General features: G+C 49.4%; 1 protein-coding gene across 2 annotated transcripts in view; it reads left to right on the top strand.

Moving 5' to 3' along the window:
• PRICKLE2 (prickle planar cell polarity protein 2) overlaps positions 1–23,624 on the top strand; it is a 109,078-nt gene that overhangs the window by 55,956 nt on the left and 29,498 nt on the right. Inside the window, exons 1-2 of one of the 2 annotated variants that reach the window (XM_040592911.1) lie at positions 9,312–9,832; positions 21,842–22,025. In XM_040592911.1, coding sequence (XP_040448845.1) covers positions 21,894–22,025 — 132 coding nt within the window. In that variant the 5' untranslated portion in view covers positions 9,312–9,832; positions 21,842–21,893. Of the gene's footprint in view, positions 1–9,311; positions 9,833–21,841; positions 22,026–23,624 lie in introns of those variants that run through there. The other variant, XM_040592910.1, reaches the window with a different exon arrangement.

Consider the following 23,624-nt stretch of genomic DNA (forward strand, 5'->3'; position numbering starts at 1 on the left):
TCTTAGGATGCTTCAGAGAAGGATGTTGGGCATGTGCCCATCAGAGGAGGACGGATATATATGCCCACCGTAAATTATTTTTGTCGTGTTGTGTCATTTTCAGTAGAATGGCTCATCTCTGAGGCTCTAGGGACTTCAGAAAGCTGAGTATGGCAGATTTGCCTCAGTGTGGAAGTGACGAAGTTTTGTTCAAAGCCACATGCAGAGTCGCAGTTGACATCAAAACTAAACCCAGTTTCGTGCCCCTTCTCTAAGCACAGCGTGCTGCTTGCTCAGGTGGTGGTGGAAAGTCTGGGAAAGCAGGAAAGTGCTCTCCTCTGCGTCTGTCATGGAATGAAAACTTTACCAAAGTCAAAACTTTTTTCAGAGCAGAGATATTCAGAGTACAGCAAGCCTCAAAATCTTTCTTGGCCATGGGTCTGTGCCAGTGCGTGGAGCAGACGCTCGGGGAGGGGAAGGCAGCTGTTGAGCTGTGATTGCTGCTTATTACACTAATTATAATAGTCTCGCTGGTATTGTGAGCTTCCCTACTCCTTCCCCCATCTGTCTGTTTGGCCATCCATGGTTGCTCATCTTTTTGAGATGCATGTTTGAAGTGTTTAGTACTGCAAGGACCCTGACTGCGCTCCCCCTCGGCTTCCCCGCATGGATATGAGGGAATGATCGCTGCACAGAGAAGGAATTTTGGGGATTGAGCTGTTTGCCCTGAAATAAGGCCATGGGAAGGTGAGATGTTGCCCTGACTCTGCAATTCTACATTTCTAAGGATCTCAGCTGGGTGAGCCACCCTGGTCTGGAGCATCCCAACCTGTTTGGGATGGAGGGAAGAGGACGATGTCCAGCACTTGCATTGTTGCCTTTTTTCCTTTGTATTTTGTTTTTTGCTCTGTAGCCGTGCAGCCAGTCTAAAAACTGGTCAGAGCAATCCCTTCCAGTCTGAGCATGCTGCAGAAAGGTTCTCAGGTCTAACCCCAAGAACATCCACTGTTTTCCAGAAATGCCTTCACCCCTCTGCCATGGGAGCCTGTCTGACCCAGCCCTTGGTACACCCCCTGGCAGCAGCTGAGCTGACCCCCAAATTGCTGTTCTTTAGTTGCAAGGAGACACTGTAAGTTAAAATGCTCAGCAAAAAGAAAGCACTGCTCCTTTGGATGCCCACCTGGTTTTTATTTCACTGGGGAGGGGTTACTCCTTGTCACAGGGTGCTTGCTTTGAAGAACAGCCCACTCCAAGGCAGCCAGCAAAATGCTTTCTGAACCACGAAACAATGGGACTCGCTAATCTCTAGCAGCAATAATTGCTTCTAAAAGGCTGATGTATTTAGTCTGCTTATGTTTAGCAAATATGTTTGCTTCACCCTTTGAAGATAATGCTGCGTGCAGCACAGCGTGGTAGGGAAAAAAAGAGGAAGAAATGGCCTGTGGTTTTTAGCGTGTTTAACAAGCAATGGCTGACAGCAATAGCATTCGGTAGTGCCCCTGTTAATTGTGAGTAACGGGGTTTCTACACCCCTCCTGGTGCGCGAGCTGTGGGCAGGGTGCCCTCGTGGGCTCGCGCAGGCTGGGAGCACCACGCCTGAGCCTCAGTCTGGTGGAGGGCAGTAGCAGCCCAGCACAGTGATGCTGGTGTCTCTGCAAGTGTGGGGCACACCTGAAGTCCCCTGGCTGGGGACATCTGCGAGCCGTGCTTTGGCATGGCTACGATGGCAGCAACCAGCATCTCCTTGTGGGGTGGCTTTGACCCTTCACTAGAGACTGTTAGCGGGGGCAGGGGCTGGGGCTTGTGCAGCCGGGAGGGATGCTGCTGGGATACTGCCTGCACGGGACCCATCCAGGAGATGGAGACAGGCTGGGACCCACAGAGGAGCGAGCCAGCGCTGGAGTCAGGGACCACGCTACTGGCTGACCCTCTCCTGAATGGTCTTAATCCCTCCCAGTGGGTCCTGATCCTCCGCTGTTCCTACGGCAGACAATTTAGTTGCATTTCCCTATAGATCACGGCAAGATAAAAGCATGGCCGTGTTTTGGAATAAGGGAAGTGGGTTTCGAGGATGACAGGTTGTGCGAGGAAGGGATGCGGGTTTCCAGCTGCACGCTGTGGCCGCCTTTGATGAGGGCGGTGATTGATGCTGCGTTGGGAGCAGGCAGCCGTCAGCTGGCGATGTGCTGACCTTTCCCGCGCGGGCTGAGCGGCTCTAATGATCTTGATGGGGCTGGCAATTTGTATATTGGGTTTGATGTACGAGGCTTGACATGGCATGGAGAAATGCGACTCGGATTTGACTGACAGCCCTTTCCCATTAAGGATGGTGAGGCGCAGGCTGTTTTCCAGTCATTTCTTTCAGGGACTGTTTTGCCGAATTATATTGTAGCAGAGAAGTTTTGCCGTTAAGTATCTTCCTTTATACTGCTTCCAAGCAGTTAAAAAAAGATGAGAAATGAAGTAACTTGCAGGCCAGAAGGCTTATCACTAAAAAGGCTGTTCAAATTATACACTTAAATTAATTAATACTTAGTGAATAATTTTTACCCTCGCTTTCATGTTTAGGCTCCTTAGGCAGATAAAACAATGCAGTAGCTTGAGCCTGGGATTATTTTTTTTATAATTCAGCTGTATTCAAAATTTAAAACCCTTGACTTCTTGCAGGCAACGTTAAAACCTTTTAATTTCCATGAGTCGAGCTGTGTATAAATCATACCCTGGTTGGCACATCTCATGGGTGCTTGTGGCAAGAGTAATGAATTTCATGGTTTGTTATGAACTACTAAAACCAACACAAACACAGAAAGCCCGTTGTAATCTCAGCATATCATTCAAGGAAGCAATTTATTCCTAAGTATGAACAAATGTCAAGCCATGATAACAAATTGTTATTACTAATTAAAACAAAGGGAAGAATAGCAAACAGCTCTTGTCATTTGTGTGCAGTGCCAGGCTGTCTCAGGGGTGCTGGAGCTCCATCCAGCCACAGCCGGTGGGACAGCCAGGCTGCAAACCTTGCCAGAGCCTCAAACACGCTGACCCCCTCCGTGCACGCCAGGCAGCCAGGAAAACACCCAGGCTTAAGTCGAGATAACACTTTTAGTCATTTTATTGGTTCAGTTGTTGGTGGTTTTTTTATTTAATTTAGAGTCAAGGTTAGCTAGATTGTAGAAGTCTTGTCATGGGTAGAGTCTGGGGTGGACGCGTGCCAGTCCATCACCTTGCTCTGGCTGGTTTTATATCATCCAGGTCTACTTCATGCTCTCAGGTACAGAATAAAAACCTATTTTGGCACCTTTCTTCCTAGTGATCAGTTAGGAGGTGAGGAGCCAGGTGTTCCTGACCATGACCACTCTCCCTGCATTTGTGAATACACTGGGAAATCTAAGACTCAAAGACATCACGAAAGCCCATTTCCATTCATGTCCCAGCGTGTGTGATTTCCTCCCAGATGTGTTACCGAGCATCAGCTGGATCCAAAAATGTGCTAGATTTACCATCTCCCTGTGTATTTACACCAATTTGCAAGCAAGCAGCAAATAGGTCTTTTCTCATAGTTGGCAAAGAGCGGACAGCCGTGTCTCTCCTGGGCAGGAGCAGAAACATGGCCATCTGAAAGCATCGGTGGTTCCTGAGGAGTTTGGATGCAGGTTTGTGCAGCCCTGGGACCTGCCTGCGGTGCCTGGCTTGGAGCACCAAAACCCTGCTGGCAGCCAGAGAAGATGTGCACGGTCCAGTTTTTACCTCTAGTTACCTCTAGGGAGGTAAAAGCCAGACTTGTGTTGCTTGACCAGGACTCTGGGCTGGCTCAAGACTTGCCTCTGAGCACGGAGACAGTGGAGCACCATGCCCTGGTCCTGGGGGATGCACAGCTTTTTGCTGGGGGGGACCAGGTTGTGCATGGATAGTGCAGAGGGGAGCTCAGTGAGCAAAGGCAAGAAATCCTCAGGGCATAACTACTGACCCGAAACACCCTGTTAGACAGGTTTGAAGCCAAGAAATAAAATAAAAATCATCTAACATGACAGCGGCCCTGACAGCGTCAGGCAGCGGGAAGGGCGGCAGCGAGGGAGTCCTGAGCTGCTGCCAAGGCACACATTAATGCAGACTTGCAGGGTTAGTTGGTTATCCTGAAAATACATCTTCTATTTTGTGTAAATGGAAAATTAATTTGTTGCTGATCAAAGGTTTAGATCTTTGGAAAACATACCACCAGATAAGCTGAAGATTTATGCGTTTCCTTTGTAACATATTTTCAGTGAATGTTTTATTGTTCATGGAAAGGCCCCAAGAAAAATATGTCATTAAAAAAAATAACTGTGTTGAGTTTATTTAGCTTAAATTACAATACAGTGCTTTAATGAGGCTTTTGTAGACATCATTAAAGGACACTATTAAAAAGTCTTCAGATTAGAATACTATCAGGCTAGCAAAGGGGAGAAAACCACATGAGCATCTAGATTGTTGTTCACATTCAGTTACAGATTTGATTTCAACGCACAAAAGTGAAAAACATAGTACTGCTGAGTTAAAGCCGGAGGCTATGAAAAGCCTTATTGTTGTTAAGCTCTCTAAAGCTTCTTGTGTTAAGGTGATTTTTTGGAAAAAAAAAAAAAAAAGAAAAAAAAAAAAGAGAGAGAGAGAGAAAGAGATAGTGATTGATTGAAATGCTGTCTGCAGCGTGCTCCGCGTGTTGCACCGGAACGTGTGGTGTCAGTCTGCGAGCCGGGGGTGTGTGGTGGGTGAGGGTCCTTTTGGGGTTCCTTGTGATGGGGGGACGGGGTGCAAGGCAGCGATGCTCGGGTGGCAGCACCAGCACAGTGTGCTGGGTCCTCCCACGGCGTCACCCCTGCGTTTGCATGGCTCAGCGCTGGCCGAGGACATGGGTGGCACAGGGTGTGCTCACAGCTGCAGCCTCACTACCCCACTCTGCCTGCGCACCGGAGGATGCCAGCGAGCGTCAGGCCTGTCTTGCTGCGTGAATTGGTAAAAAATACAGAAAATTGTGTCTAAAATCATCTGCAGTGCATATGGGCTGTACCTCCCCTTCTCTGTCAGCTGCTGCTGGGCTCAAGGGTGTTTAAAAACTAAATTCCTGCTTGCAGACCGACAGCACAGATCCTTATCCGTGGCTGTGCCGAAAATGAGTGGAACGCAGCAGCAGTGACAGCAGGAGGAGCGGGTCTGGCTTGCGCAGCAGCCGCGTGAAAGTACAAATGGCAGCCCCGAGGAAAAGCGGAGGAGCCCAAGTTTTTGGGATTAAAGATCGGCATCTGATGTTGGTCTCTCTGTCCCTCCCTCCATCCCGTTTTTCTTTGAGATAAGACATCCCTGCTTCTGGCATTGAGAGATACGGGGAGGGTCTGATGCCTTGCTTAAAAAGAATAAGAAGAAAAAGAAGAAAAAAAGAGAACTTAACTTCATTTAAAGTCATGACCTGTATTTCATGACTCGAGCTCTCCAAGAAGCCTTCCCCATACCTTGGGTTTATCCCTTTGTGTGCCCCAGGAGGAGTGGAGCCAGACCCCACCATGTAGGGTCTCCCCTCCTCCCTGTTCACTGCTAACAGCTTTTTGCAATCACCTTGCCCTTCCCTTCTGGTCTTTGCAAAGCCATGCCCTCCCCAGCCTCTCACTCTGCTGTGTATTGCTGCCCCATGGCCAGGGGAGCACCGCTCCAGCTGTCCCCAGCCCTGGGACCGCAGGACACATCCCGTCCTGGCACCCGGGGCGGGAGGGCTGGCTCAGCCTGTGGAGATTGCTCTGCAAAGTACAGGGGCAAGTGTGGGACGGAAGGGGGAAAAGCCATGTTAAGTGCCCATTTCTGCGTTTCTGTGGCTAGAAAGAGTAATGGGAAAGTAATCTGTTACTGTGCCAGTTGCGAGTTGTGAGCCAGGGTGGGCTCAGTGATGGCAGGGGGACCTGCCATCCCAGCAAGCCCAGACAGGCTGGTGGTGCACGTGGTGGCAGTCAGCCTTCACCCCACAGGCAGCATTTCAGGGTGGCAGAGGCTGGAGCCTCTGTGACATCCCGTAGTGGCAGCACTGTGCTCTGCCCTGGCACACGGCAGCAGAGGATGCTCACTAAATAATTCAGAAGGGCAACTCGATCTGACATGCATCAGGTTAGTAGCCTGGTGACCTGGAGGGCACTAGTCTGCTGTCGCTGCCTGTGGCTGTGCCGTGTAGCTCGTTGTCATCAGGAGAGCCGGCAGTGTCACGTGGAGCCCTATTGACTGACAGCTGATCGATACACCAAGGGGATAAAATACAGCGTTTATGAAACATGGGCTCTTACAACGATTTGTTAAATGAGCCGTAGGTATGAGTTTGTGCAAATGGCAGAAAGCTTAAAGTTTATCTTTAAAACCAGCAGCAAAGAGCAGAAAGTGGCTATGTTTACAAGCAGAGTTATCCATCTCACACCTCTGCACCTAAGCGGGGGCTTCCTGCTCTTGATCTTTATTTCTGCAGCTAAGGTTTTACTTCTGGTCATTTGCTTATTGCTGGCAGTTGTCAGCATCCAGCCTTGTAATGGTGCAAGTCCTTCACATGACCTTTGATAATGTGCTCCACCGGCTTGGTATTCTCCTTGCTGCTTAATGAAACACCCGTTTCACCTGCATAATATGCAGAATCTGTCAAGAAATCTTGCGTGCCTTCTGGAGTTACTCCAACACATGACCTTTTCACAAGCCTCGCAGTAGGTAATGGTAATATGGAGCAGTTGCCAGCGAACTGGCAGCTTTCAAAGCAGGAAGGATCATTTCCACTTTCCTAAGACACTTGTGTGTCCAAATGTGGCAGCTTCCAATCTTATTTCTTGTCTCAGAAGAGGCTGTTTGTTGGATGTTGTGGCTATTTAGGTTTGCGAGGACTGGAATAAGTCTGTGAGGAGCAGTGATGATTATACATGCTGTTTGGATACACAAGCACTTCTGCTCATAGCTAGTCATGCAGCTGAGATGTTGTAAGTGTTGGTCTTACTGACCTTTTACATCTTTTCACGATTCTCACTCCCATTTTATCTTTGTGGATTAGCTTGTACTTAAAAGTTTGCAATTCCTGATGTGATCCCTTTCTTGCGGGTGGTCCGGTTGGCCAAGACAGCCAAGCAGAACTCACCTTTGCTGTAGGATGCTTGGTTGCACGGGGATGACACCACCATCCACCCTGTGGTGGGATCATACCAGGCTGGTGCCGGGTTATCAAAGCTGCTGTGGATGGAGTTACACAGAGCATGTCATACAAGAAGTGGGGTTGGACACCTGGGCTTGTGCCCTGCCAACCTTACCCCTGAGCAAGGGGCCAGCTGGTGGTCCTGCCCAAGTGGCACTTGGAGCACTAACAGACACTTTGCTCCCAAGTGTTTATAGCTGAAGGGCCTTTGCTCCTTGAAAATTCATGCAGATAAAGTCAGGCATTTTACTCATGGGTTTGACGAAAATTAGCACCTACAGGACCCACCGTACGGAGCAGGACATATTCTTTGTGCCGGTTGCAGTCCCTAGTCACTGCTGCCTGCTTTTAGCAACACATTTCCAGGGAAGATCGTTACAGTAAACACAGGTAATTTCTGCTTTACAGCATTTCTGTCAACAGTATCATTTTATAACCAGGCTTCTTTATTTGCTTTTGCCCTGTTCAGTTTTGTCTCATTTTCTTTGCATTGTAATTAACATGTTCTCATTTCAAGAAGAAAACTACATCATCTCTGGGCTGTGGCACGTTAACCATAGAGAGGTGAGCTGGAAGGGGCAAAATGTGCCAGTTTAGGAAGCTGAAGGGTCAGGGGAATTTTTTTTTCATAGAAGTTTTGTTGCTCTGTGTAGTTGGAGGAGTTGCCCAGCAGAAGTGGAGGTGATGCTGCTCCTTCTTCCATGAAAGGAAGGTCTGACCCGGCTAGATAGGGTAACAGGGTCTGCGCTCAGCTCTTGGACTTGCAGCTGCAGATTGGATTAAAAATAGAGGGGGGGGGGGGGGGGGGGGGGGGGAGAGAAAAAAATACTTAAGAAATAATTAAGAAAGGAACTGTAAGTGCTCAAATGTTTTATCAACAACCCTGAATACTTTCTTTCTTCTGAAGCTGTCTGAGCCAGAGGAGATCTCTGCAGGTTCTCGCTCCATCCCACCTGGCCAGGGGAAGCTGGGGACCTTCAAGGGGGAGCTGGGCTGGTTTGTCCCAGCTGAAGGTCCCCCTTGAGATTTTGAGTGTAATTCCATATAATGAAACCTAATTTATGAGCCTTAATAATAATAATTCAAGGCATTTGAAACTGCAGAAAGACTCACAGCTGTAGTTTTTGCATCCTTCTGTGTTCTGTAAACATAGCTAATGTTGCCAAAATCAAGGGCTCTGAAATCCGGATTCAGGCCCCAAAAGTCAGGAGCGTGCTACAAAAGCAGTATATTGGGCATGTTTTATTTGCTTTCTGTATTTTTCCAAGTCCACAAAAACTAGGTTTTTTGATTTCACTCACTTTTCGCAAACGCAGGAGCTAAGAAGTACGCTCTCCTCCTGTTGACTTGCATTAGAAATTTGTGATCACCTAATTCCCAAGCAATGGGCTTTAGGACCAGCAGAAGAGATTTGGCAGCAAAGCTCCTTCTCTGCATTTTCTTTTCTTTTCCAGAGGGAGGAGAACATGGGGGAAGGAGGTGGTGGTATCCCTGTTGGCGTGCTGTATTCCTGGGGCTCACAGTACTCACCTGAGATACACATAAAATGTGCGAATCGTGCCTCTCTCGGGGCTGTATGAAAGAAAATGTATTAAAATATGTGGTAACCAAAATGCCACGCTCATAACTTGTATTTCCCAGAATATTTAGCCCTGCTGGTGCACAAACATGCTACGTCTAAAACCCAGTGGGGAATCGTAGCAAATGACTGCAGAAAATAATTAAGAGGGCATTGAAAGCCAGGAGAAAAACGATACGTCGCTGAGAGCCAGCGGATTGTTGCTTTAATAGCCTGCGTACCTAAGAAGCAGTGCCTTAAGTTTGACAGCGAGTTGAGATTCGGTCAGCATCTAATAAGATGATAGTTGGGGAAGGATAATTAGTGTCTTCACACCATTCAATTTGGGCTGCTGGTGTGGAGCCAACTCTTTGAAACACGCACATGCGAGCCAGCGAGAAGGATTTATTATGATTGTTTTTTATTTTTTTTTCCCCCTAAGCAGCCTAGAGGATTTATTGATTTCTAAGAGCGGGCTGATTTCCTTGTAAATAAACGGGAGGGTGGCCGGCCGCGGTCCGGATGCGGTGACTTTGGCTTGCTGACATCATTGCTCATTAGCATGCAGGAGAGGAGCGCAATGCAACAGCAGAGCCCCGCGTCGCTCCCGCGCCAGCAATTATTCTCCACGGGCTGCATCTCTCCTCGTTAATGCCTTGCGCTCGGAGAGCAAATTGGACATCCTCTTGCCACCTCGAAGGGTCATTTAGCGAAAGGCGGGCTGGAGGGGGGAGCTGCTGGATTCATTTGGATTGGGAGCAGAGAGGGGGGCACCCTCCGGAGCTGGATTGCAGAGCGAGGCAATTTAAGCCAAAGCTTAAGGCGCGGGGCAGGAATGGCATGTTTTTCCACGGCAGGTTTCCTTCGGAGCCGTGCCGCGGTCGGTGCGTGCCTCCTCTGAAAGGCTCCGACAAAAGCCCGTCTGGCGGCAGCCCCTGGCTGTGTGCGGCGGGGCGGTGGGCTGCGCCGGGGGAGTGCGGGATGCTTTATGGCACTGCGGTGCTTGGGCTGGTCCTGGGAGCAGCCCACCAGCCGAAAGGCGACCGGCGTAACTAGGACGGCTCAGCATCCCGCTGTATTTTTCCCTCCTGCACTGTCACCGTCAGTGGGAACAGGTAAGAAGCTGTCTTTTGCCAGCAACTTCAAAGTTGTCATGCATTCTTAGAACGGATAGAAAGTAGAGGAGAGGGAGGAGGAGAAGGAATAAGCAGCATTCTGTGGACGCATGTAGCTGCGTGCTAACTTTGCTCAACGTGCCGTTGGTGGAGATCTGTGAGGGGGCTGCACATTTTTTCCCAGCCTTTGCTGTTCTCGTTGTTTATGGATGTAAAAGGTTAATGGTTAAATTGCATTTCTGCAGCTGCAGGAAGTCAGGGAGAAACGCTGATGCCACCGTAATGGATTTTTCATTTTAGAAATAATCAGGAAGGCTCAACTGGCTCTAAACAGCCATGAGTATTAAAAAAATCCTCATCTCGCCGTGCTAATTTTATTGCTTTGATAAATGCAGCTTCTGGAAGCCTGGGTTCTCTGGGTATTTTCTGAGCAGACTGTGTGCAGGCTGGTGTTCTGGATGAGGACATCACTGTTCAGATGTTTATTGTGGTGATTTTGCATTCCTGAGGAAAGAGAGTTTTAAAGTAATAATCTTCCTGCATCCTTCTGTTTCATGCCAGAATGCCTAACTATAAACCAACCTGGAACTGCAACCTGGGGGTTATGTTTTTCGGTGCAATCTCTTCAAGTCAAATTTCCTTTATTCCTTGAAGGAACATTTTAAGCAGATGTGACACAGACATGACCTGTGACCGTAGAAAGATTTTAATCCAGTTACTCTTTGTTTTGTAGCCATGATTCCTTGGCAGTGCTAAACAGTGATTGAATCTTTTCGAGCTGTTGAGGATTAGCGCTGGACAGAATAATGCCAAAATAATTATTCGCACCAGATGCAGTGTCATCCTTTCAGTTTTAGCTCTCTTATCGTGTAACTTATCTGACTTATTTTTATTCGGCAATTATTTCACCTACTGTGGGAGCACTTACATGTCTCGCGTCACCGCGTTGTATTTATAAGGGTGCCAGCTTGAGCCTGTGATAAAGATTTGTAAAGTAAAACTATCTGCAGCTAACAAGATTATATTTTGCTTCGTATTTTAAGCTTCTCCCATTGCATGTTTTCTACCGGCTTAACAAAATGACCCAGCCTTGGACACTTGCTGTTGCCAGAATTGCTCAGGCTCAGCCAGCACATACACAGATCAGCCTGGCGGTGATTGCTTTCACAAGTGGGTCGGTATTGCCTGTCTCAGGGGACGTTGTCTAAGCCTTAACTTTGGAAATAATTAGAATTTTCAACCGAGCTCATCCTGCTTCTGAGCATTCTGCCCGTTGGCCAGGTTTTTTCCTTTAGGATGTATGGCCTGGGAGATGCTGGAATTGCAGCGTGTTTACTGCTTCCTGTGGGTTCTGCTTGTCATGCTGCAAATGCGGACTGGTGAAGTCCATTAAAATAGCACTTACATCCCCGGGGCAGATCGCTGGGAACCCGCTTAGCTTAGCCCGTCTGTCATGAGACCGACCAGGGCTGGAGAGATGGGCAGCAAGCCTGGAACAGCGCTGGGGGAGAGAGGGGCAGGAAGATAAATGCTGCCTGTGGAGAGACCAGGGTTACGCAAACTTGAGAAGACAGTGAGGTCCCACATGCTGAACAGAGACAGGCTTCTTCATGGAGACTGGTCCTGGATCCAGAGGGAGAGCCCCAGTCTTGCTAGAACCCCAGGCTTGGAGGCAATTTTCTTCCTTCAGTTAAGGAGCAGAAAGAACCCCCCTGGGCTACAGCTCTGCATCTTGTTAGGCTGAAAAGCCACCAAATGGTATAATAAAAATCTGACAAGATAACCCGTGGGGTAGGACAGGGGCATTGCAGCACAGGCGCACGCTGGCTCTGGGGTGGGGAGCCCTGCTGAGCTCAGCCCAGGGGCAGAGTTTGGCAAAGGTCCCATTGCTGCCTCCCCTGCTCCATCCCCACCAGCTCTCGGGGCCTTGGGCTTGGGGCTGTCCTGCCAGAGGGGACACCAAGCCCCTCTCCAATGCCCACAGCTCCTGGGTCTGCCCATCCTGTGGCTCCCTCTGCCTTCCGGAATCGTGAGATTGGCTTCAGTGTTGTTTGCCCACCAGCTCTGGGGTTGTTATTGCTGTTACTGAGCCTGTTCTTCTCTTCCACTTGGAAAACAGTGCTTTGCATTTCTTCTTGGTGACCGGGGAAAAATATGTGGTTGTAATTGTTTCTGTAGGCTGAGGTGGGCCTTTAAGGGGGGTGAAAGAGCCAACCCAACATAAATATGCTGAGACGAGTGGTCAGCCTGTGAGCTGGCAGGCTGTCTCCATCACCTTGGATGTGACAGAGCAGCCTGTTGGACACCTTTTCTCCTGGTCGCATGGCTGGGCAACAGGCTGGGGCTCACGGCGCCTGATTTTTCCTCTTCCCCCTTGCTCGAAGTGCAGCTTACATGGGTATAGCACTTTGCCTACCTCTGCCTAACCTCTATTACAAAAAAAAAAAAAAAAAAAAAGTAATTGCGTCTTCTGCAAAATATCTTGAGAGCTCCAAACACAGAGTTCCTCTGAGAACTGTTGAGTTATTAATATCCCATAATTTAAGCATCTCATTTTTATGCATCAGAGTTTTCATGGTCTGTGTCAGGGGTTGCAGCTCACGGGAGCAGTCTGACAGTGTGGTTCAGGTCAGGAGGCTGTTTAAACACCCTGGGGCTCTTAGCCAGCTCACAAGGAGAAATGGAAACCAGCTGGGGACCTGTGGTCACTGCAGAGTGCTGGGGTGCACCTGGGCTTCCCAAAATAATCTGTGGTGCACCCCAGCTCCCCCAGTGTGATTTAGCCACAGGCTGGAAAGGTTGGTCATGTTTGAATTCATCCTGGGGCATTGCTGAGAGGTCTGGCCACGTTTTTGGGCTGTGGTCCTGGTTCCTTGTTTGCCTGAGAGGGCACCAAGACAGCCCAGGTGAGGAATTTGGGGATTTGTATGTCGTGTCATGTTTTGTCCTAATTTCTTGGTCCCATCTGGGAGGAGCGCAGCCTTCTGCACTGATGGCTGTCTGCTACGTGGTGCCTTAGACCATGGACAGCAGATCTGGAAGCACCCTGGGGGCTGCCCAGGGCTGTGCTGCTGGGAAGCAGTGGTTTGGGGACAGGGCAGTGGGGACCCACAGGCAGATGCTCCACCCGCTTCTCAAATTGATGGTCCTGATTCACCATGAAGGCAGACCAACTGGAAAATCCTTAGAGACTGCCTTTGCTCGTATTTGGCTGCAGCTGGCAATACTGGGGATAGTTCTTTTTTTTTTCTTCTTCTTCTTAATTAAGCAAGAATAACTTTTGCAACGGTAAAGGATTTTTACAGAGTCTTAAAAATTAAATTAGTCTCCAGCCTGAGACTGAGCATGGACAACTTTAGCCAGAAAGGAGAATTTTTCCAGGAGCGGAAACAGGGTTTGTAATAAAAGCTTCAACGCCACCCTGGATACCTTCGCAACTGCTGCTCTTGGCACTGCGGAGGTCAGAGGGGATTAAAAGTAAAGCAACACTGAAAATCTGACTTGCCTTGAGCAAATCAAGCAGGTAGAGAAGGGAAGATGGATGGGGAAGATGGAGAAGAGTCTGGCTTGCAGCTCTTCAATGCTCTGTGTTCCCTCACCCACTGCAGACCTTTCTGGAGATGCACAGCTGCACGTGCTCCCCTGTGGCCACTGAGATCTGGGGGAGTTGCATCAGTAGGAGTAGTTTGGTTGCTGGATGATTTATCATTTCCTTGGTTTTCTGGCGTTACTCTGCTACCTGCTCTGTTGCTACCACCTGATGTTGATCTTTTAAGCCAACTGTTCCTACAGTATCTTGGGTGAAGTGAGCACTGCCCTCCCTTGGCTGTCTTTGCCAGCCATCAAGGGCACCTTGTCCTCAGACTTTGAATTGCTGCTATTGTACATGCCTGTGTCTAATTCACCTCCGTTAGCCTCCTGCACCCCGGCTGGGCTGATAAAAGCTTTCACTAAGCTTCCTTTTCAACCCAGGTAGCATGAAGTCTTTGCAGTTCATTGCCACTGATAGGTTTTTTTCCAGCTGAAGTGACTGGAAGAGCTGTGAAGTCACAGAAATGTTTTGTCCAGAGGGATGCTGCTCTGTCGCTGAGGGCCATGGGGCCATGGGCAGCAGCTGTCTGGGGCTACCAGGAGCGGTTGGTTCAAAATAGTGTTAAAGTTGGAGAAGGAGGCTGAGCTTTGGCTCCAGCTGTCTGTTTTGAGCACAGAAGCCTGGGGCTCCTCTGATGAAGCTGATATTCAGAGATTCGGTGGGGAAGCCACGGCTGGGTGCTGCCTGTGGGTGCTCCTGTGCCTCAGCTTCCCCATCTATGAAACAGGAGAGCAGCGCCCAGAGTGGGGAAGAGCTGCTGGGCTCTCTCTATGGCAGTGAGAGACTGTTAATTTTTCAGTGTAGATGAATGTTTATCCTGCCTGTGGGGTCTGGAGAAATGGGTCTGTGTAGCTGGAGCTTGGTCAGGGTGGAAAGATGCCTCATTAGCTGTCAAATGAGGGGATGAGATAACAGTCAGGGATATTAAGACACCCTTGTTAAGAGACTCCAGGGTCATATGAGCTGCCCCAAATCCACAGCCTGTCCCGTTTCCAAGAAATCTTGTGAGTTACTGACTGATGACTGACCTAAAAGCCTTGTTGCAATCAGAATGATGGCACGATGCTGAGAAAAAATCGGGCTGCCTTATACGTCTTAAGCCAAGCAGGAAGGGAATTGCCCCTTTGCGTTTACACTCCCCGTCTGAGCTGAGCAGACAGTTGCTTTTTGAGGGATTCCAAATCTTGCATGTTAATGTGTGCACAAATGTATGCAAATCCTTTATTACGGAGCGCAGCAGAGGCATCGCATGGCCTGGCATGGGCCGTGGCATTCCTTCTCGCATTGTCTGGCGATGGAGCTGCTCCCTGATACAGCCCAGTTATTTCCATCTCGGAAGAAACAAGTGAGAAGCAGAGATAAGCAGCGCCAGGGGGTGATAAGGGCTGGTTGTCAAGTTCCTTCTTTGTCCGAGAGGAATTTTAACATTTCTGCCATGATTTTAAACTCTGCCTTTATTCTTCCTGTTGCCAGGAGGGGCTGGACTCTTGCGCTGCCCTTTCTCAAGATGCGGGCAGTGCCCAGCCTGGGCAGGCTTTGCTTTGCTGGTGGTTGCTGCACCCGGTCCCGCGTGCCCACCCAGCCACACCAGCAGCCGTGGCTGGAAGAGCAGAGCAGAAGCAGCCAGGAGCTTCTGCTGCAGGCAGGGATCTGCTGCCCTCACCACCCCAGGGGAGTCCGGTCCTGCCTGTGCCACCCCAGACCCCCACACAGGCAGGCTGCGTGCTGGGAGCAGCCAGCCTGGCCGGCTCCTTTGCTGGAGCTCCAGACCATTTGCAAAGACCCACTTTACCTTGGCTTCAGGCTGACCCCCGTCCCTCTTCCCTGGCTTTTTAGCTCTGCTTGTGCTTTTCCAGGTTGCAGTTATTGCTGTTTTTTCACAGCAGGAAGACCTCGTCTCTCTTCAGAAGGCTGGGGCCACGCTCGCGGCTGTCTTCAGAGCCTCTCGCACAGCACTTGGGCTCTCAGCGTGGTTTAACTCGTCGGTGCCACTGCTATGATGAAAGGGCTGTGGGATGCTCCAGCAATGGCAGAGGCCGTGCTTTGCTAACCGCAGCGTACGACAAGAGACTGCCTCGGCCCAGAGACCCCACGGGCCAGTTTGGCTCCTGTCGAGCTGTACGTAGGCGGACCTGGAAGCGTGCATCTGCATCCCGAGCAAGAGGGACTCAGGAGCCAGGTTCTCTGCTTGGTGTGTTGGGCCCTGTTTGCTTCAGATTCCCCTTGTGTGCCTCCTTTCACCCAAACAGAAGAGCTCTGGTGTGGCATGGTGGGTCTGGTTTGCACTGTGTCCCTGCACTGGTGGATGGGTGGGGATGTTACTGGGGGTGGGGGTTAGAGCCTCCTCTGAGGAGACGACTGGCCACCATGCCAAGAGCACCGTGGAAAAGCAGCCGTTGCAAAATAAAATACATCCATCTTGTAACTTCATCACATGGAGCACTGGCCTTGAGTAGAACAAATTTTTCAATCTGTTTCTGAGCCGTTGTTGCTTCGTACCATGTGAAGTCAATTCAAGGCAGGCTCACTTCCAGCTAAATCTGACACCAGGAAATGTTCTTTTTCTCCCCATCTGCTTCCCGCCGTCCTGGCCCCGCTGCAGGGCAGCTCCGTGCGCAGCTCCGTGCCGAGCAGCCCTACCGGGTGCTCCCCAGCCCGTGCCTCCGGCAGCAGCGCAGCTGCTGGCCAGCTCGGGCCCTTCTTTCCTCCCAGTCCACAGCTACAGCTGCGTAACAGCTCCTTTATTTACCCTCTGTGCCCGAAGCTGGTCATGCTGTCAGTACTCCTTGCTTCGTTGGGAAACACAACATCACTGGATTTCTCCTCGCCAGCCCTCAGCTTCCAGAGTCATCTGATGTTCCAGGGTGTCCCCAGCCTTTAGCCCAGGCACTGAAATATCTCCAACCCTGTGTCCTCCCCAGTGCTGGAGACCTCTCTTAATCACCAGGGCAGGTGCTTCCCTGAGATGAGCCTGTGGATCCTCCTCTGGGACGAGAGCAAGATCGAAGGGCTCAGGAATGAAGACAGGATTTCCAGAGTTGGCTTTAGTTTCTTCTTGCTTAAAAACAAAACTTGCCTGCACTCCTCTCAAGTTGTGTGGGGCTCCTTGGCAGCGCAGGCAGCAGAAGTAATAGAATTGTTCAAATTGGAAAAGACCTTTAAGATGATTGAGTCCAACTGTTAACCGAACACTGCCAACTCCACCACCAAGCCATGTCCCTAGGTGCCACACCTACATGGCTTTTAAACACCTCCAGGGATGGTGACTCAACCGCTTCCCTGGACAGCCTGTGCCAGTGCTTGACAGACCTTTCGGTGAAGAAATTTTTCTTGATATCCAATCTAAACCTCCCTTGGTGCAACTTGAGTTCATTTCATCTTGTCCTATTGCTTCTTACTTGGGAGAAGAGACTGACCCGCCTCGCTACAGCCTCCTTTCAGGCAGTTGTAGAGAGCGATAAGGTCCCCCCTGAGCCTCCTTTTCTCCAGGCTGAACACCCCTAGCTCGCTCAGCCGCTCCTCATGAGACTTGTGCTCCAGACCCTTCACCAGCTTCGTTGTCCCTCTTTGGACATTCCCCAGCATCTCGATCTCCCTCCTGAACACAACATCCAAGGTGAAGCCTCACCAGTGACAAGTACAGGGGGACGATCACTGCCCTGATCCTGCTGGCCACGCTGGTTCGGATACAAGCCAGGATGCTGTTGGCCACCTGGGCACACTGCTGGCTCATGTTCAGCTGCTGTCAATCAGCACCCCCAGGTCCTTTCCCACCAGGCACCTTCCCAGCCTCTTCCCCAAGCCTGCAGCGCTGCATGGGGTTGTTGTGACCCAAGTGCAGGACCCGGCACTCAGCCTTGCTGAACCTCATACAACTGGCCTTGGCCCATCAGTCCAGCTTGTCCAGATCCCTCTGCAGAGCTGTCCTGCCCTCAGGCAGCGCAGTGCTGCTGCCCAGCTCGGTGTCATCTGCAAACGTGCACTTGATACCCTCATCCAGATCATTGATAAAGCTATTAAACAGGACTGGCCTCAGTACAGAGCCCTGGGGAACACCACTTGGGATCGGCTGCCACCTGGATGTAACTCCATTCACCACCACTCATGGGGCTTGGCCATCCAGCCAGTTTTTTATCCAGCACAGAGTACACGCTTCCAAGCCACGAGCAGCCAGTTTCTCTGGGAGAAGGCTGTGAGAAACAGCATCAAAGGCTTTACCAGTATCTAGGTAGGCAACATCCATAGCCCTTCCCTCTTCCACTAAGCAGGTCACCTTGTCATAGAAGGAGATCAAGTTAGTCAAGCAGAATCTGCCTTTCATAAATGCACACTGACTGGGCCTGGTCACCTGGTTGTCCTGTACGTGCCGTGTGATGGCACTCAAGATGATCTGCTCCATACCTTCCCCAGCACTGAGGTCAGACTGACAGGCCTGTAGTTCCCCAGATCCTCCTTCTGGCCCTTCTTGTAGGTGGCTGTTGCACTTTCTGACCTCCCGTCAACTGGGACCTCCCCGGTTAGCCAGGACTGCTGATAAATGATTGGAAGTGTCTTGGTGAGCACTTCCACCAGCTCCCTCAGCATCCTCGGGTGGGTCCCATCCAGCCCCATAGACTTGTGGGTATCTAAGTGGAACAGCAGCGCAGGTCACTGACCGTTTCCCCTTGTATTACGGGGGCTTCATTCTGCTCCCCATCCCTGTCTCCCAGCTCAGGGGGCGGGTACTCAGCCTTTTCCTCAGCCTTTTCCTCAGCCTTTGTCACTATGTTTCCCCCTCAGATACAACAAAGGATGGAGATTCTTCTTAGCCCTCCTTTTGTTGCTAATGTGTTTATAGAAACATCTTTTATGGCAGTAGCCAGATTAATTTCTAGTTGGGCTTTGGCCCTTCTGATTTTGTCCCTGCATAACCTCATGACATTTCTTGTAGCCCTCCAGAGCTGCCTGGCCCTTCTTCCAAAGGTCATGAACTCTCCTTTTTTTCCTGAGTTCAAGCCAAAGCTCTCTGTTCAGCCAGACTGGTGGTCTATCCCACTGGCTTGTCTTTCCACATTTCCACGATGGCAACTATGTCATAGTTCTCTTGCTGTACAACGGTTTCCAGCTCCTCTTGTTTGTTGCTTATGATGCGTGCGTTGATGTAGATGCACTCCAGTTGGGCTATTGATCCCCCCACCTTTTGGGGGGCAGAAGCCCTAATTCCTACATGGCCATTCTCAGGCACTTCCATGATTTCTAACGTATCACTAACCCTTGCACCTTTGCTGCTGCATGGATCTCCATCCCCTACCTCCACTGAGATAGCAGACCAGAGGACATTCAGTAGCACACTGTCCCTCAAGCAGTGGCATGCCACCCCCAGGCTTGTCTCTAGCAAGCCAGGTTTTGTCCCTTTTCCCTTTCACATCTAGTTTAAAGCTCTTTCAGTGGGCCCTGCTAACTGCTGTGCAAAGATCTTTTCTGCCCCCAAGTCATTGTTGATGAAGCTTTGGTGGTGGTTAGGTGAGGCTTGTGTCTGGCCAGAGCCAAGCCTAATGGGTTTCCCTTTGCAGGACGTGCCACTCCACCTGGGCTGTGGCATCCTTTATATGGCAAGGTATGTGGCACCCCGATGTGCTGAGCATCTCCAGGCTCCACCACTCTTCCCATGTTAATGAGTAACAAACCTCATCAGCTGAGCGGGCTGTTGGCCATGGCCTGCTCCTCTCCAACACCCACCAGCTCTCTGCCGCAGCACCGGCATCCATGGCACGTTGGTGCTCTGGTCATCATGCGTGCCGTCGAGCACTGGCACATGCATTGTCTCACTTAGTGCCACTCTGCTTTGAGTGTGGTGGGGGGATACTGCTTTTTCAATTTCATCTCACATTTGAAATGTACATTATCATATTAAGTTTTTACTACAGGGAATTATTTTTAATTATAGCGAGCTGGAAGATGATAAAATAAAGTTGAGTAAGTGAGACCTATGTGAAGAAGTCATGGAAACTATTATCATAGAAGTGGAAAGACACTCCTAGGACACTGAGTATTGTTCCCATGAAACAACATAGCCTAATGTAAAGAAAATAATTGTAATTAAAGCTGTTAATCTTCTGCTTTTAATGAGAGGAAGGGAAGAGAACTGAATACCTCAGGGGCAAGATCTTAAAGTTCATACAGTTTGTCCTGGGAGGTGACAGAAACCCCATGACTGGAGATGCTCAGTTTTTAATGGTGCAAAGTTTTTACAGAGCCTGTTGTGCTGGCCTGGGGACATTGCTGAGTAGACAGGCCACCTGTCTCCTTTTCCTCCTTTGCTTTTCTGACCAGGAGAAGCCACTTGCTGGCAGTACCCACTTGCCTGGGATGGGGCAGGAGTGAAGGGTGGGGATAAATCAGCTTCCTGAGCTGGTCCTCGCTCTCCTGGCTGTACATGGTGTGAACTGTGGGATGGCGGTTGTTTGGATTGACTTCTGGGGTCTAATTGATCATACATCTCACCTATTAACTCTTCAGCATTGTTATTTAAAGTCCTTATGATGACATGATTTATCTAATTTATGAAAAGCCAGGACCTCTGATGCTCTCTTGCCGTATTGCATCTCCCGGAGGGGATGCGTTTGGTGCAGGGAGGAGGGCAGAAACGTGCGGGTTGGCTTTTTCCCCATCACAATGCCTGTGCTCCCAGCATTGCCGCTATCTGAGCATGGACCACTGGGTTTGTCTCCCTTTGTAGCTTGTGATTGTTACCCTGAAAATTAAAATTTGACCAGAAAGTCCTAAACTCCGTTAGAATGGCTATCTCCAACACCGAGTGGGGGGCTCTGGAGCTATTAAGTATTCTTAGCATCTCGTTGCATGTTGAGCTGCTTGTAATCATATCGTGAAGTGAGATGGAAACGGCAAAGAAACTAGCGGTTTTGCTGAGGCAGAGCGCCCTTCCACGGTAGCTGATTAATTAAAGTATTCACATGAAATTGTGCCTTGATTATTTTTTAAGGTAACAGCCAGAGGCAATACTGAGACTCTCCGACTGGACGCAAACCAGACGCTGGGGTGCGTGGGGGTTGCTGTGTGGTTTAGATCTGATGAAAGGCAGGAAATGGGAAAATCTGGCAAATCTCCCTGGCTTGACTTAACGGAGCCTCTTGACTTTTGCTGGAGTGCAATTCTTGTGCTGTAATGGACAAATGGAAATTCAGACTCAAATCTGGATCTGAGCGCTGGTATGCTTAGCTGGCTTGTACGCAGTGGTGAAAAAGAAGGAAAGGTGAATTTCTGTGCTTTACCTTACAGCAGAGAAACCTGCAATGGCAACAGCAACTATTCCCTTGCTTTTTGTGTGGTACCTTATTTCTGAGATGTCCCCCTTCTGCTGCCCAAGTGAAGCCGTATCTCGTTCCTCAGAAATCAGTGGCATTTCATTAGCACAAATTAATTCAGAATCCTGTGTGGTTAATTTTAAATACATACCATTGACCCATATTTGGAAGAACATTGCATTTTCAGAAAAAGAAGCCACTTTACCAGCATTCTCTTTAACCTTTTTTATGGGGCGGGGGGATGTTTTCAGCCAGGTTAGTCCTTCGCTGTTACCCCTGGTGAAGGGTTACGATGTCCTAGCAGCCCTGCGGATAAATGCTCAGGTTCAAGCACATGGAGAAAATCTCCCGCAGACCACCGGCTGCAGGAACAGACACTTAAAAGAAGTGATAAGAAGTGATGTTTGCAGTGAATTAAGCTAACGGCTGTTAAATTGCAACCTGTGGGCTGTTTTTTTCAGTTCTTGTGCTTTCCCTGCCCCTGTCTGTGTCTTGGGCAGCGTGCGAGCTGGTGTGCCGCTGAGCTGCAGTGTGTGCCGTCAAGCTGGATAGTTAAGATACTGTTGTAGTGTGACTGTGGTTTTTGTAGCCTCCCTTAATTTAATTTAGCTTTATATGTTCAGACTATAATCAATTTTTATGCTACTTTAATAAGCAAATCTATGCTATCAGCATGTGAAAGGGACTTGTCATTCACAGTTTTCAAGTCAATCCACCGTTTTCTGTATTAGCCAAGTACTCAGCTGTCCTAAATTCAGTAACTGCTCGGCAATTACCGGCTGGCACGCCGATCTGCACCAGGCGGGTGTGTGGCCCTTGCCTGTGCTGGCCCCTGGAAATACTCCATGCAGTGCAGTAAAGGGACGAGCAATTACATATCCCCAAACATCGGGCAGTCTGACTCGGCTTGAGTGCCAAGTGTTGTTACAGCAAATATGGACTTTCATTTCGTCCTTGTAAGAGAGGCAAATCCTGTGTTAGAAAATGCCTGTGCATAAAAAAGGTTGAGTTTAGTATCTGCAGGCCAGCAACTGGCAGGAATTGCTTTGCTTTCTTATTTAAAGTGCAACTCACCGGGGCATCCGCTCTTTTTCCTCTCTGCTCCCCTTGCAGGAAGATTTGCCTTCACTGTAAGTGCTCCCAGGAAGAGCACATCGTAACAGTTATGCCTCTGGAGATGGAGAAGACCGTCACGAAGCTCATGTTTGACTTCCAGAGGAATTCAACTTCTGACGACGACTCGGGCTGTGCCTTGGAGGAGTACGCATGGGTCCCCCCCGGCCTGAAGCCTGAGCAGGTAAGGACAACACCACCGAGTGACCTGAAATAAATTGTTTTAATATACTTTTTTGAAATAGTTGCCCTGATTTTTCTTCTAGGGGTGTGAGTGCTTGTTGCATGTGGCTGTTTCTGGGTGCACTATAGAGCCAGGTCTGGTCTGAACGCACAATTGAAACAAAACAGAGATGCGATCCTTGTAGAACTTGTGGTTTTCTGTGTCTGGAGATGTGATTGGTAATTGAGGGAGGGAAACAAAATACTTCCAGGATGGGATTTGTTGTGATGGTGCAAGGGAACAGATGCAGACGTGCCTACTGCTGTTTCATGGGGAAAAAAAGTGATGGGACTCGTGTCCTGCCCTCCTGGAGCTCTCTGCTCTGCAGTAAGTGTGGGGCAGGCAGGCAAAGCTGGTAGATTACTCTGAAAAATGGGCCACAGTCGTTGGGGCTGGGTTTTTCAAGCATGATGTTTGTGCCTTACCAGGAGGAATGGCTCAAATGAAGTTCAAGCCTCTGGGTACAGGAATTGAGCGGGATGGATTAGACCTCAGCATGCTGTCTGTGTGGAGTGCGCATTGATTTCTGCTCCTTGCAGTTTGCGTGATTCATTTGGGTTTTATGCTGATCTTTTACATGTTGGACTCAGAACTTAATTCACAGTGGAGATTGCAAAATGAGCTTAGCCCTGATAATTGCTATGGCAATCATTTTAAACTGTGTAAGGAGGCTGGGAGAGGGTGGAAAGCTTTCATTCTCAGTGTTGTAGTTGCTGTCCTTAAATATTGTGTTTTCCTGAGCTTTTATTCACGTGGGCTTAGGCATTTCCTGAAATATTTTGGCACCACCCGTAGGCTGTAAATATTATCTGTCTGATTAGAGAAAATCCAGTTGTTTGGTGGTGGTGTTTGTTTTTTTTTTTCTTCTTGTCTTTACAAACCTTGCTTAGTGCTTGCTTGAAACTCCGTAGCACTGTGTGTTTTGTTTGGTGCCATCCAGTTGTGCAAATCAGGCAGTGGTCTTGTTTTCTGTCACCTTCCTTCTGTCAGAGGCTGCCTTGGTGCCTCCCAGGAGGTACAAGACATGGTGTATGGAGAGGTACAGACGGTCCTGAGGTAGCTCTGTGGTTCCTTCATGCTGTGGGGACATGAACCAGTTGGGTTTTGGGAGTCCAGTTGGAGGACCATGGCCAAGCTGATGCCACCTTCTCTCAGCACCATCTTCTGTCCAGGTGCATTGGTGGCTTCTGGAGCCTGAGGTACCCCATGCCCCTGTAGCTCTGAGTGGAAATACAGGTATTTAGTGACAGGTGGCACATGACCAGTTAGACGTGGTTTCTGGTGAGTACAGCATGGCCTGGACAGCAATAGAAACCCACTTCCAGCATGGTGGTGACATATTCCAGAAGACCTGGATGCTTCTTTGATCCTTCAGGTGCTTTTTAAGAAATAGCGTGCCATCAGGGAGTTTCGAGTGTCAGGGGAAAGTTAAAGTCCGTTAGCTCTAGCAGCAGGTACTGACATCTCATGCATTACCCAGGTTAATGTATTTTTAGGTTCTTCTGGCATCTGTTTCTTGCCACGGTGCCCCCGATACGAACACCCGCTTTCTAATCACAC

The sequence above is a fragment of the Falco naumanni genome, chromosome 4 (assembly GCF_017639655.2).
Source record: "Falco naumanni isolate bFalNau1 chromosome 4, bFalNau1.pat, whole genome shotgun sequence".
Classification (NCBI taxonomy): domain Eukaryota; kingdom Metazoa; phylum Chordata; class Aves; order Falconiformes; family Falconidae; genus Falco; species Falco naumanni.